Here is a 13,773-nt window from a genome sequence, read left to right as displayed (position 1 = left end):
ATTGCTTGAATGTTTGGATGTTCTTATATTTTACTCTTATTTTTTTTTATTTGTTACATTTACCGTAGTTTTAATTGATTTTTATGTAATGTATATAGAACTTAGTCTCTAATGTCACAGGGCCACAATGGCAATTAAGAAAGAAATTAATTTATTATATAATATATGTATATACCTAATAGGTTTTATTTTAGTTTCACGCTCGATTTCGCACATAGAAGGGTAGGCAGAGGAACCCTGGGAACCTAGTGTTAAGCTATTCCGTTCTCTATTTTCCGCCGAATTCTTGAGGCTCGCTATGACTCATTACCAGAGCGAGGAAATGAATGTGCCACGATGACAACAAACAAAATAACAAAACAAAATACTCTTTATTGTACTATAGAAAAGACACATATACATGTATTTAATACATAGAACAGTACAATTGGCGGCCTCATCGCTAAGAGAGCGATCTCTTCCAGGCAACCTTTGGGTAGAAAAGAGAATACATTGTCTGAAAAGGGAAGGGGTGTACAGAGCTGATATCTAATTTTACACACACATACATAAATACATAAATACAGACATACATACATACATACATACATACATACATGCATACATACATACATACATACATACATACACACATACATAAATATATAAATAAATACATAATGATGACTTCAATTCAATATGGAAAAGTAAGATAATAATATAATTTTTGATTAAGAAAACATCGTCGCAGACAAAAGTATATGCAACGATAATGTTATCTTTAGCCCCTGGTGCCGCTGTCGGCAGTATTTGCGAGAAATGTGCAATACCGTACGTGTACAAACGTCTAGTGTATTTTTCTTTTAAATTTTTCGTTTCTGTGTTTTGTTAGATTAAAATTGTGAAGCGAGTATAAAATATAATTAAAAAAGTTAATAATAAACTATAAAATATAATAAAAAAATATATTTAGTTATAATTTGACTTTGTTCTAGTAATAATATAATATACATACATAAGTTTGCTGTTTATAATTTACAATATAAAGTGACATAAATAAAAATTAAAAAGGTAAAAGAAACTTCCGTGTGAAATCAAGCAGAGAGAGAGAAAGAACAAGTGTTTTCACACTCAATTTTCCACTTTCTCCCTAAATTCGAGACGTTGCGTGTTGTGTGGTGGCATTTAACGCCGCGATTCGATCATTCAAATTATCACAAGACAGGAAGTCATTTCAAAATGTTAAAGAATCCGTTGTACGTTTACGGAGAGGGCGAAGTTGAAGTACCAGTGCATTTGAATTTTGGACAGTATATGGTTGATATTTTGTGGGGCGCTGAAGACAAAATTGCTTTAGTAAGTAATGGTCATATTGATTTTTTTTTTTCAAAATTATATCAGGTTCACTCTGTATCCCGCCCACATACATCAGGTAAGCAGAGGGAATCCAGTGTTAAAACACTCCGCTCGGCGTTTTTCGCCAAATTATGGAGGCATTACGTGTTGAGTGGTGGAACTCTACTAAATAATCCTTCGTGGCGCATTAGGACATCTCACTGTAAATACGGTGGTTGTAGATTCGTTCCTTCCTCGAGAGTCTAATTTTATTTATTTCCATTTCTCCACTCTGATAAATATATAATGCGGCGGTGATAGATAAATTTCACAGGGTAAAATTGCTTTTTTTAAACTAATGTTTTCATTATTTTTTACAGATAAATGGGAAAAGTCATGAGAAACTATCATATCGAGATATGGCGAAGGATTGTATGAACGTTGCCCTCTCTTTAACCCGCATGGGGGTTAAAAGGGGGGATACTGTAGCGATATGTTCGGAAAACAGACAGGAATACTTCAATGTTGTTATTGGTATTATGTGTTCTGGTGCTACAGTAACCCCTGTTAATATGGGATACACAAAGGGTGAGTTGTTTGATACAAAATTGTAACGGACTTGAAAAAAGGTTTGAAAATATTAAATATTTTATTTCCTATTGTAGGAATCGAATCCGTAACCTGTCGCGTTTATAGTCGCACGTTTGTATGCCTGCCACATGTGTGATCTCTCTTTAATTAAATTATATAATGCTTAAAAATCTTCTTACAGATGAACTCACTCATGTCTTAAACATATCCAAACCAAAAATGATATTTTGTTCGCCAAACGCCTTCAACGCTCACTTAAAAACCTTCAAGAATCTAAGGTTTATGAAAATTGTCATTTTTGGTGACGAGAAACCGAAAAATATTCTCCTCTATAAAGATATGATTAAAAATGGAAGTTTTACTAATAGCCAATTCAGAGCTGTAGATGTAAATGGACAGAGAGATACTGCTCTCATACTCTATTCTTCAGGAACTACTGGATTGCCTAAAGGTGTGATGTTGACTCATCTTAATCTTATAACGACGTGCCGTTTGTAAGTATTTTACACTTATTTCATTTAGTTATATGTAGATTTGTATGTTTTTTTATCTTCATGTTGTATCCCGCGCATAGTAGGCGAGGCAAGGGGAACCTGGGAACCTAAAACACTTTCGGTGCAATTCTAGTGCATTGCTTGATATGTGGCGTAATTTAATGCCATCATTACCAGAGCATAGTGGGAATGGGATCCACAACCTGTCGCTTTAACAGTCTCACGCTTGAGCCACTTGATTCATATAAAATTCAAAAACTCAAAAAGTGTTTGTTAAACTTTCACCCTAATCCTAATCAACATTTAGTATATACCCTATATAATTTCTCAAAATTAATTTCCAGAGATTCAACAGTAGACCCTAAACAGTTGCCTCTGGTTATCACACCATGGTACCACACCATGGGTCTCATGGGAGCCTTACGAGTTTTATGTTCAGGAAACACTCTGCTTTACTTACCAAAGTTCGACGTTAACGAATTCTTGGAGACCATTGAAAGATATAGTGTGAGTTTATAACTTAATTTCTTAAAGCTTATCAAAAAGATTATGAGTTACGTTTCTGTTGTATTGAAATTTCTACAATGTATAATATTTCAGGTAGTACAACTAGTAGTACCACCACCAGTGCTGGTAGCTCTGTGTAAGACAGAAAGCAATTATAACATTAGTAGTGTAAGACTGATATATTCAGGTGCAGCTCCTTTAAGAGAAGAAACTATGAAGGCTGTTAATGCAAAGTAAGTACTAGTAGTGCTTTTTAATTTGGTCGAGTAATAAAAAAGACAATATCTTAGGATTACCTTTAGGGACCACTAGAGGACCTAGAGGAGGAGGCCTCTGTCTCTAACGGAATCGAATCTAAAATGTGATTTACATTTCGATCGATTCAAACTGCTTCAAAAAAATCCTAAGTTACACAGCTTTGTTAACATGCTTCTGTGGAGGAGAGATAGAGAAACTACTTCAACGAGCTACTGAACACTCAGTCTTCCACTGAACTGAACTACCTCCTAACTTCAAAATTATTGTCCCAATAATCCGCACGATACCAATAATTTGCCTATACCGGATGAAAAAGGGAAATGGGAATGTATGCTTATTTTATTAGGGTTTACGTCTATCCCACATATATCGGGACAGAGAGAGAATCTAGTGTTGAAACACTTCCTATTCAGCCTTCCACCCAAATTAGAGAAATAAGAACTCAACGCCGCATTTTGACTTACGGAGATGTTATATAAAAAATATAATAACATACAAAAATATATAAGAAAGTATCCTTTTTCAGATTTCCAAACGTAAAGAAAGTGTTACAAGGCTACGGCATGACTGAATCAACACTCGCTGTGACGAGAGACACGTATGAAACAGTGCACACGGCGAAAGGAGTTGGTCGTGTTGTAACCAGCTGTATTGTTAAGGTATATCCTGTTGTAGATTCCATTTTGTATTTTTTTTTATTATTTTCTTCGTAATACAAGAGGTAATAAAAATACGCTTCACGCTCTTTTCCGTAGGGTACCTAGCGGTTCTCCCTGTTCCCACATTTCAACGAATTATTGAGACATTGCGGAGGAAAAAAAATAAAATTATCCCCTCGAGTGGGAAACAAATCCACAATCTTCGAGTTCATCTCTCAACAAGAAAATACTTTATAGTGGATACAAAATACCAGACAGAGTGTGATAACTTTAGCTTTTCTCTGCCTAGCCTTCACGCTGTATCCTGCACATAGCAGGGTAGGCAGAGGGACCTTGGGGACCAAGTGTTATGGCACTCTGTTCCCTATTAAAACTCGGTTTCTCGGAATTCTCTCTCGAAATTCTGGAATTTCTGCTTTAAATGTTGAGTAGTGGAACTTAATGCAACATTATCTTCAACAGATTATAGATATAGAAACAAAACAACCCATTGGACCAAATAAACCAGGGGAAATATACATCAATGGTCCCATGATAATGAAGGGATATGTAGGCAAGGATAAAAGAGAGGACTTTGATGAAGAAGGATTCTTCAAGACTGGTGATGTTGGATACTTTGATGAGGAAGGCTATTTTTATATCGTTGATAGGTTGAAGGAACTGATTAAATATAAGGGTTATCAGGTGAGTTAGATTATTGTAATAAAAAAAACCGGGCAAGTGCAAGTCGCGCTCACTGAGGGTTCCGTAGCAATTTCATAAATAAGTCAACTTGAATTTTAACTTAAGAAAAATGTTAAACTTTAAAATTTGGAAACAATTTATTTGAATTTAATTTAATTCTAACATATATATTACTAATTAATGATAATGAATATTAAATTTCAAGGTAGCACCAGCAGAAATAGAAGCACTTCTCCTCCAGCACCCTTCAATAAGAGACGCGGGTGTGGTGGGAGTTCGCCATGAGAGTGGAGGGGAAGCCCCTAGAGCTTACGTTGTCATTCAACCTGGAAGTACCGTGAGTGAAGATGATGTTAAGAAGTTCGTTGCAGAAAGGGTACGTACTTTATATTAGTTTTTCTTTGATAGTTGGAAGAAAAGGGTTTATTATACGATAGGTCATTCATGGCACAAGCGTGTGAATGTAAGCGCGACAAGTTGTGGTTCGATTCTCACTTGAGGAAATGAAATATTTATTAATTTAATTTCCTCCCTCTGCTATTACGACCAACCGCAGCGTTGAGTTCTGCCACTCAAGACGCAATGCCTTCAGAATTTGGTGTAAAGTGCCTTAACATTAGTGTGTGGGTGGGTGCAGGGTGATACACGACATTCTTGCATCAAATCAGTGACATATCCTTGAATAATTAATTGAAATTATGTATATTCCAGTTATCGAATCCTAAACATCTTCGTGGTGGCGTGCGCTTCATAAATGAAATACCAAAGAATCCCAGTGGAAAAATTATACGCAAAAAATTGAAAGAAATGGCTAAAATTAGTAGCAAATTGTGAGTTATGTTGAAATATATGAAGCTTTTTTTTAAAGTTAGTTTTTTATTTATTATTTCTTGGCAATGACATACAAGCTGTTACACCTACTTTACTACGTACGTACACAAATCATATTTTTAAGTAGGTCTTTTCTGATAGACAGAGAGTAGGTGACAAACGTTCTCACATTTCCGTTCCCCACTTTTCCCGGAATTCTAGAGGCATGCATTGGTGAGTAGCGGAAACTACCATCGCGCTTTACCTCATACAAAATCGAGGAAATTAAAATATTAAATATATGAAAGTTCTTAAATATGTGGATAATAAATAAAATTTTTAATTTCGTTCAATTCCGTTTTTTCTTTTGAGGTACAGAACCCTAAAAACAAAATGTATATCAAGTGACTGGTACTGGTCACTCCTTTATAGTATATATCCAGATATGAATATAGGAGAGTATATAATGTAGTGTATATATTACTTACTCTCCTATATTCATATCTATTAATGCTAGATGGATTTATATAACCAGTAGTTTCTAGGATATCATTCATTAAATATTAAACCTACTTTCCTCAAGAGAGAAATTTCAATAAACTAGTAGGTGCTTATATTATTTAACGTAATGATTATTACTTATCGACTATAACTGTGCAATGAAATAAGAATTATTATTATTTTGTTACAGTATTAGTTTAAATACTAAACTAACGGGAGTATGTTTAATCTATATCCGCTTACTATATTATGAGGCAATCAGGTCATCATCCAATGGAAAACGTATTTTTTTTAAATAGTCCTATAACGAGGATACGAAGCCTGATGACGGTTGTTAGGTTAGGTTCATTCCCCCGAGTGGGGGGAATGAAATATTTTTTATTTTCATTTCTTCGCCACAAGGGCGTATGCAAAGGGTAAGAGTAAGACACTCCGTTCTCCACCTTCCGCTCAATTATCGAGGCATTACTTGTTCAGTGGCGGAACTAAACACTAAATATGACATTCAAAGCAACGTTCTGTCAATCCATAGCAGGATAGTAATGAAAATAGTCTATTCTTATTATTAATCTCATTTTGATATAAAGCTTGACACTGACGGTGGACGCTCTATGTATGTCTATATTTAAATGTATGGAAAAAACCAAACATTGATTATTCAATGGTAAATGTCTAAAATTTCTTCAGATCCTTCTGAGAATGATTGGATTTTCCAAATGTTTAAGGCCATTTAAGGCCATTTGTTTATATAGGTATCTTATGAAATTATAGATATAACCTTTTCGAGGGGCTTTTAATATTTACCGCCATAGCAGAGTGGGACAGTGTCTGACTGTGATCCCGATGGTAGTAGGTTCGATCTTCCTACAGGAGAATTATCTTAGTATTTCCGCTCTTATAGACCAAGTGGGGGATTAAGTTCCGCCTGTCTAAAAGTAATATCTCGAAACTAAGGTGGCTCGTGTTCTCTGTTAACTTTGCTGTGGGGGAACCATTTGAAAGTCCACTAAAACAACTTTGATGAAACTTTCTATGTGACCTAGTTGGAATATGTCACATTTCAATCAAAAGGGGTCATCACAATTGTACTTTTACTTTTCGGGAAAATTATTAACGAGACATACCTACATAAAAAAATAAATACAAACGTACCATAGTAGTCTAAATATCTCGTCATAGTCAAATATTATCCTCCTTTATAATACCCTCCTTTATTAAAAATCGGTTAAAAAGAGTCATATATATTGTTACCGGTTTAAGAGCGCCACTTCGATTATTATTGACCAATACAATTAGGCAGTTCTATGCAGCTTCAACAGTTATGTAAACATCACAAAAGCTGGTCCAAGTCGATTTTTTCGTCACAACCTCGTCGCCTCCACGAGAGACCACTTTCGCTTTTGGTAAACGTTAAATTACGAGTGATTTATAATTATTGACTATATATCTTTTCTAAAGTACTGTAAAAAGTGAAAATAATATCATTTATAAGACCATTTGGACTAGTTTGGATTTTAAATATGAGTTTACCAATTTTGTTTATTATTTTCGTCTTACAAAGTGTTTTCTGTGAAGATATTATCAATGATAATCTATATGATGCTAAAAATTTAGTTCACGATCGTAATTCAGCTCTCATAAGACTTATAAACGAACAAAAGTTTAACAATGAGGTAGTTAGAAACGCCGGTAAAGATGTCGATGTTGTTAATTCTTATGAAGACATTACAATTTTAGATGACGATGGACAGTTAAAGAATTTGAAATTTAAATCAGCAAGACTTAAAGTGCCTGAATTGAGTAACTTGTTAAGTATCAGTGACAGTGTTAGTGACAATGATAGTGATAGTGGAGAAGACAATAAAAATAGTGTGCAGCAGTCAAAATTCTTCGATGAACTTGGATGTAAGTAATTTTCATAATTTTGATGTAAATAATGCATATTAATATGTTGAAGAGTTTGTTTGGTAGACCTAATCTCAAGAACTACAGGTTCAAATTGAAAAAATATTTTTGTGTTGAAATTAAAAAAATCTTTTAGGATTATGGCCTATATTATATCTTGTTTAATTTTAATGCAACCCACTTTACCTGTGCCTGCCATAAATAACGATTAATTATGTATTTCGCTTAGATCTTAATTCGAATGAATCAAATAAAATTTTTTTTTTTACTAAAATTAAACGACTTACAAAACTATCTAGTTAGAGATCATCAATGACAATATTCTGTTCTAACATATACGTATTGCTTTCAATATACCCCCATTTATTTGGTCGAAAAGCGTGACATTCTAACTGCCACACACTCTACTTGCCCTTGATTGGGTGTGAATTATAGAAATAACTGTTTTTCTTGTTATTTTTCTCGTTACCACCTTCTTTTCTGATATGTCTGCATTTAAAATTGGGTTAAGAAGAGATAACAAGATATATATATATATTTATATATATTATATGTATTTATATATATTATATATATATATTTGTTTTTATATAATTGAAACAAATAGGTGCGTAGGATCATTATATAAACGTGCATATTAATATTGTGAATACGAATATCTCAGCTTATTTTAATTTAATTTTAGATAAGCAAACATACAAATTACACGTACAATTTAAATATTATATATTCTAATATAGTTTCCATTAAAAAAGAACAGCTCCACGTTTTCTTCCGCATAGCATTAAGCCATCTTTTGTTGAGGATTGGGCATCTTATCACTAAGCAAAAGAAAAGAAAATATATCCCAGGAAGCTATATAATACCGGCTGTCCCATTTTAGTGCAAGATTACACACAACTACAAAAATGACTACCAACCCACTATCACGAAAACGTGATGAGAATATCACAAAAAGATATCAATCTTCCAACACATAGCACAATCTTCCAACATCTTCCAACAAAAGTAACAAAATCACCAACTTTCTACTTGTTATGTTATCGCGTATAATGTTAATCGTTAATAGTTTTGTAATCTTACGACAGAGAGAAAGTCCGAGCACGAGTCCGAGTCCGCTTCAGGTGTTAGTCATCGTGTGAGTTAACCAACCTTGACAGAAGGTTATGTAGTGTGCCTGTAGGCCTATAGGCCATGATATTTGTTTAGACTACTAAACTAGAGGTCGTAGGTTCACAAATAAAACATAGAGTCTAACTGGAATCTTGATGTTTGTAGGTTTGATCATCTCTTTGGGATAATAGGTACATACGATCTTCTAAGCTCTGGTAAAACGCGACTTCATGAGGAACGAAAGTATCTTAATGGGAGCGAAGTCTCTTAGCAGTAGGTTTTCAGGTCCTTTCTGCCTACCCTACTTTGTGCTGGATATAGTATAAAACTTAAAAAAAATATGCCAAATAGTCCAAGCATTTGCGAGTTATAGCTGATCAAACATACATATTTATTTGACCAAATTCTCTGTAGTTCTAACACTCGAAACAAGTCCCACATAACTGAAATGCTAATTGCGTCCTAACATACAAATCTAGATCGGAAGTAGTTCTTGATTGTGAATTAAAAAGTAAAACCGGCGGCTTTCGAGCTCTCGCCGTAGACAGCAGACCTCTCTCTGGCGCCGCCAGCTGTTGAGAACTGTTTTATTTAATTGTGCGTTTTGATTTTATTTTATTTAGTTCACAGTATGCGGTGGAGTAGCGAATGAATGATTGTAAACAAGTTTTTTGTGGTTTGATTCAGGACCTCGTGGATATGAATTATTTTGATATAACTGTTCTAGTAAGACAAAAGCGTTGAGTTTTGCTTCCATCTCGCATTTTTATATTTTATAAAATCAATAAAAGCTTAGTATGAGTATGAGAGTGAGAAAGAATCTCTTTTAACAAATAAAAGAAATACAAGATAACAAAATAGTGTTGACTTTTTTTTATTTGTTTCATCTTTGTGCTCTTCTATAAAGAAAAGAAGAGAACGTGAAGCTTAAAAAAATATTATCATTATTATTTATAATTTAAAACGTATTCACTTTCGCCAAATATTTTGTATAGACAAAAAATAAAAACAAATATTAATAAAAAGGTTGACAGCACTGCAATATGATTGTATCGTCACATAAGCAACAGTAGCGCGAGTGGTCTAAATAATAATACACGCGTATAAAATAATATTTAAATAAATAAATAAATTAATTAATTAATTAATATAATATAATAAATTAATATAAAAAATATATTAAAAAATGCGAGTGTTTTACGTCTGGTCTAGTAACATAATTAATATATGTGGTAGTGGTAAAAAAATATAGATTAAATTATTTGTAAGTGGTAAGTCTAAAAACTGTTTAAGAAATATTATTTTAAAGCCATTTTCTACCTTATTTATATTATTTATTAATAGATTAATTAATTGAATTAAAACTTAAATAATACAGCGAGTTCAAAATAAATTCAAAATACCGCGAGAAATAAAGAAAACAGTAAAAAATAAATTAATTATATAAAATTTATAAAGTACATTAAATCAATCAAGTTTGTAATAAAATTTTTAATTTTAAACAGCCTAAGCCTTAGTCAGTTCCAAATAAACTCCTTCCATTAGAGGCCTCATGCGCAATGGGACATCGTTTTCCTATAACCCGATGGTTATAGGTTAAGCCCCATGCAAGGAAATTAATTATTTATTAAGATAAATTGCATCTGAGTTTCAACTCTCATTTCTTGAGTTTAACAGACTCGAGCTTGGGTGTAAAACGGAGTATCTGCCAAGACACTAGTAACAAATAGGCTCTCTCCGCCTACCCTGCTAGGATGGATAAAGCTGAAAGGTACCAGCTGTGCCCTTCAATTCCACATAAAACACAATGTCTCTATTTCGGGCAGATAGTGGGGTGGACTGGGGAGGTTTACTATATCTATTCAATCACATTGAAATTAAAGTGAAGATATTTAAAAACTAAGAGACTAGTCGTGGCGCAGGGGCACAAAGTTTGACTGTAAATATGACAGGTTTTGGGTTCGATTCCTGACAGGTTTTGCACAACAGGTTGGGTCTGATTACATTCACCCAGGAAATTAATTTCTTCGCACTTCAATACGCAATGCCACCAAAATTGGACGGAAAATGAGGAACGGAGTGTCTTAAGTCTAGGTTACCTCTCCCTACTCTGCTGTGTGCGAGTTACAGCGTGACGCTTAAAACAAATGCTTAAAAAATTGGTGATGTTGACATTGATTGTTCTTTCCTTTCTAAGTTATTTGAAGATGTGAAGATTTCGAATTTCCGTATAGAACCACCACCACCATGGCACCATGGGAATCAGTGCGTGGCGTCAAAGACTGACGTTATGCATGTCATTTGTAACTGTTGCAGAAGCACTTTTGCATACCAGATGTTGCGTTTCGCAATACCATACAATATTTGTCGTTGAGATACTTTTTAGTTGAAGTATCTTCCGTATTTCTTCATTTTGTATAGTTATTTGAAAGATTTAGTTTTGTTTTGCTACCTCAAACCAATTAAAATGACTCCTGTACCTGTGATGTTTTGAGTTTTGAGTATCTAAAATCATAAACACGATTGTTCCTGTAAACAAATCTAGTTAAGACTAGGCATTCTCCTTTTTTCGCCCGAATTCGAGACAATTTAGCGTTGTGTGAGGAGGGAAATGAAGATATTTAGTTTCTCTAATTAAGGATTGAACACAAAACCATCGGCTTACCATCAGACGATGTCCCACTGAACCAGGACGACCTTGACTTTTCAATATGAACTTAAAATTTAAGTTCCTCTCGTTAATAGCTATTGATAGAAATTAATCCGTTTTTAGTTCAGTGTACGGTATAAATATTATTGTATTCCAGTTATATGACAATCATATATACTAAATTAACAACGCATACGAACGTTTTTCTTTAAAAAAAAATCATTAAATTTTTTACGTAACGGGATTTGAATCTACATCTATCGAATCCCAAAGTATCTAGTTAACTAAGCTATACGATCTTATCAAACAATGCTGAATGTATGAGAGTTATATTAATTTATATTATAATATGTAATCATATTTTCCAATTACAAAATTCAAATTTTAACAACAAATCCAATTTAATTCAATCTCCACGCATGAGGTATAATTAAAAACAAAATTTCTCTTACATTCATTAAGAAAAGTATAATTAAAGTTATAACAATTATATGTGTTAATAAGATAACAATCGTACAATGTATATGAAAACACATAAAATTGTTTCATTGGCTTTATGCTGTATACAGCATTTAGCAGCGTAGGCAAAGGGAACCTAGTTTTAAGACATTACGTTTATATGTCGAAGTGGAGTGGCGGAACTTAACGTCGCGCTATGTCTTGTTACAAGGAAGAGAAAATTAAATAATTGATTGATGATTAAGTAGAGCTGCATTGTTGTCTCATTCAACATCCAATGTCTCAAAAATTCAGCGGTGCGTGGGGGACGAATTGTCTAGACACTAGCTCCCATGTCTACCCTGCTATGTTATCCATCTCTATTATCTACACCTTTGAAGCCCGTATTTATATAAAACTTTTAACTCTGAGATCGATCTTGAGATGCCATTTACATGCATTACTTATAATCTACAAATGAAGACGGTATCTCAAGATCGCTCTTAAGATCGTTTGATCTTAAAAATATTTGTTTACTTATTATGTCGAATTAAACTTATCTGTCATTATATCGTTTTAAAACCTTATGTGAGTCCACCTGCTACCTGCTGTACCTTAAAGAAAGCATTTCCTTTTCTTCAGAGCAATTTAAATTCTATGTATAATAAATTAAAGTTCAAATTAACAATTTTGTTTTACAACTTGTTAATACATAATTATTGAGAACAATGAAAATTCTACTCTAATAGTTTAATATAGGGTCGACATTGCTATGTAAATTAAGATGTGATTTAAATCGTTTTACATTCGGTCAAAGTGTTTTGGAAAGCTAAAGCGAAAGTAGAGGCTGGTTGTAGTGTGGACATAGTCTTGATACTTATCGTGAATTATAATTTTGTTGTCCTTTTAAATGGTTTTTTTTTTACAAAAACAAACAATAAAAGAAATAAAATATTATGTCATTATAGATTGTATATTAATTATGTAATTTTTATTATAATTTTATTCTTACTTTGGAGTAATTGGGACAATTTTAGTGAGTATTTGATAAGAAGGATATTCTTTAGAATTGCGACATTAGGTTTCTGTTTTCAGTAGGTATAAAATTTTACTAATCGGAAAGAAAATATAAAACGTAGTTAAGTGTCACTAGTCTGTTTCTACCTTCCCTGCAGATAGCGAAACAAAATAATAAAAAAAACTTTAGTGGAAACATGAACTAGAAAAAATAAAGAAAATATCCAGAAATTATGTTTATTTCAATATTGAAAACAAATGAACATATTTTCCTCTTCATTCTCTAACAAATAAAAGCGCGGCGTTGTGCTCCGTCATGCAATAACAAATGTACCTGTTGCTGTAAGCTTAACACGCAGTATCCTGAAAATTTACCAGAAAATGGGGACCTCAGTGTCTTAAGCATAACACTAGATTCCCTCTACCTATCACTCTATATAGGCGGAGCACAATGTGATGCTGCTTTTTCTTAAAAAAAAAAAATATTTTATTCTAAATTTAGAAAAACTTAATTAAGTTTCTTTTTAAGTTTCTTTCAAAAAGAATTTTTAAATTCAGCACATCGCCACCTAAAATATATAGAATCAACGCTCAAGAACCTCTAAACGTATTCTAAATCAACATATTAATGTTACTAGAGGACTAATGTCAACACGACTGGACGAGTATCAGTCGTTCAATTAGAAAACTTATACTTGTATTTCAAGGAAATAAAATATGTACGAGTACATATAAACAAGTATTTCTTGTAATTAAATAATAAAAAACGATGTAAATTTCTAGTAAAATATTTGTGGTAATACGTAATATTGAGAAGTAAAAAAATTATATA

The 13,773-nt window shown here is 33.1% G+C and overlaps 1 protein-coding gene across 1 annotated transcript; it reads left to right on the top strand.

The window, feature by feature from the left end:
• The first annotated feature begins 1,074 nt into the window (after positions 1-1,074).
• LOC146537294 (luciferin 4-monooxygenase-like) lies at positions 1,075-5,374 on the top strand. The gene is made up of 9 exons (XM_085187874.1): positions 1,075-1,335; positions 1,695-1,902; positions 2,087-2,399; positions 2,744-2,906; positions 3,000-3,139; positions 3,691-3,823; positions 4,286-4,507; positions 4,713-4,883; positions 5,219-5,374. The coding sequence occupies exons 1-9, from the start codon at positions 1,219-1,221 to the stop codon at positions 5,339-5,341; spliced, it is 1,590 nt and encodes a 529-aa protein (XP_085044000.1). The 5' UTR covers positions 1,075-1,218; the 3' UTR covers positions 5,342-5,374.
• Positions 5,375-13,773: the final 8,399 nt, after the last annotated feature.

This window comes from Heliconius melpomene, chromosome 7, assembly GCF_056956725.1.
Source record: "Heliconius melpomene rosina isolate 202511_hmr_F chromosome 7, ASM5695672v1, whole genome shotgun sequence".
Classification (NCBI taxonomy): Eukaryota; Metazoa; Arthropoda; class Insecta; order Lepidoptera; family Nymphalidae; genus Heliconius; species Heliconius melpomene.
Note: the sequence above shows the minus strand (reverse complement) of the source record. Positions and strands in the feature narration are given on the sequence as shown.

What these genes read in the sequence shown, in the direction of transcription:
- LOC146537294 (XM_085187874.1), top strand. Translation starts at nt 1,219, where the DNA reads ATGTTAAAGAATCCGTTGTACGTTTACGGAGAGGGCGAAGTTGAAGTA. An exon ending in TAATATGGGATACACAAAGG is followed by an intron (nt 1,903 to 2,086) that starts GTGAGTTGTTTG and finishes ATCTTCTTACAG; the next exon opens with ATGAACTCACTCATGTCTTA. An exon ending in CTTATAACGACGTGCCGTTT is followed by an intron (nt 2,400 to 2,743) that starts GTAAGTATTTTA and finishes ATTAATTTCCAG; the next exon opens with AGATTCAACAGTAGACCCTA.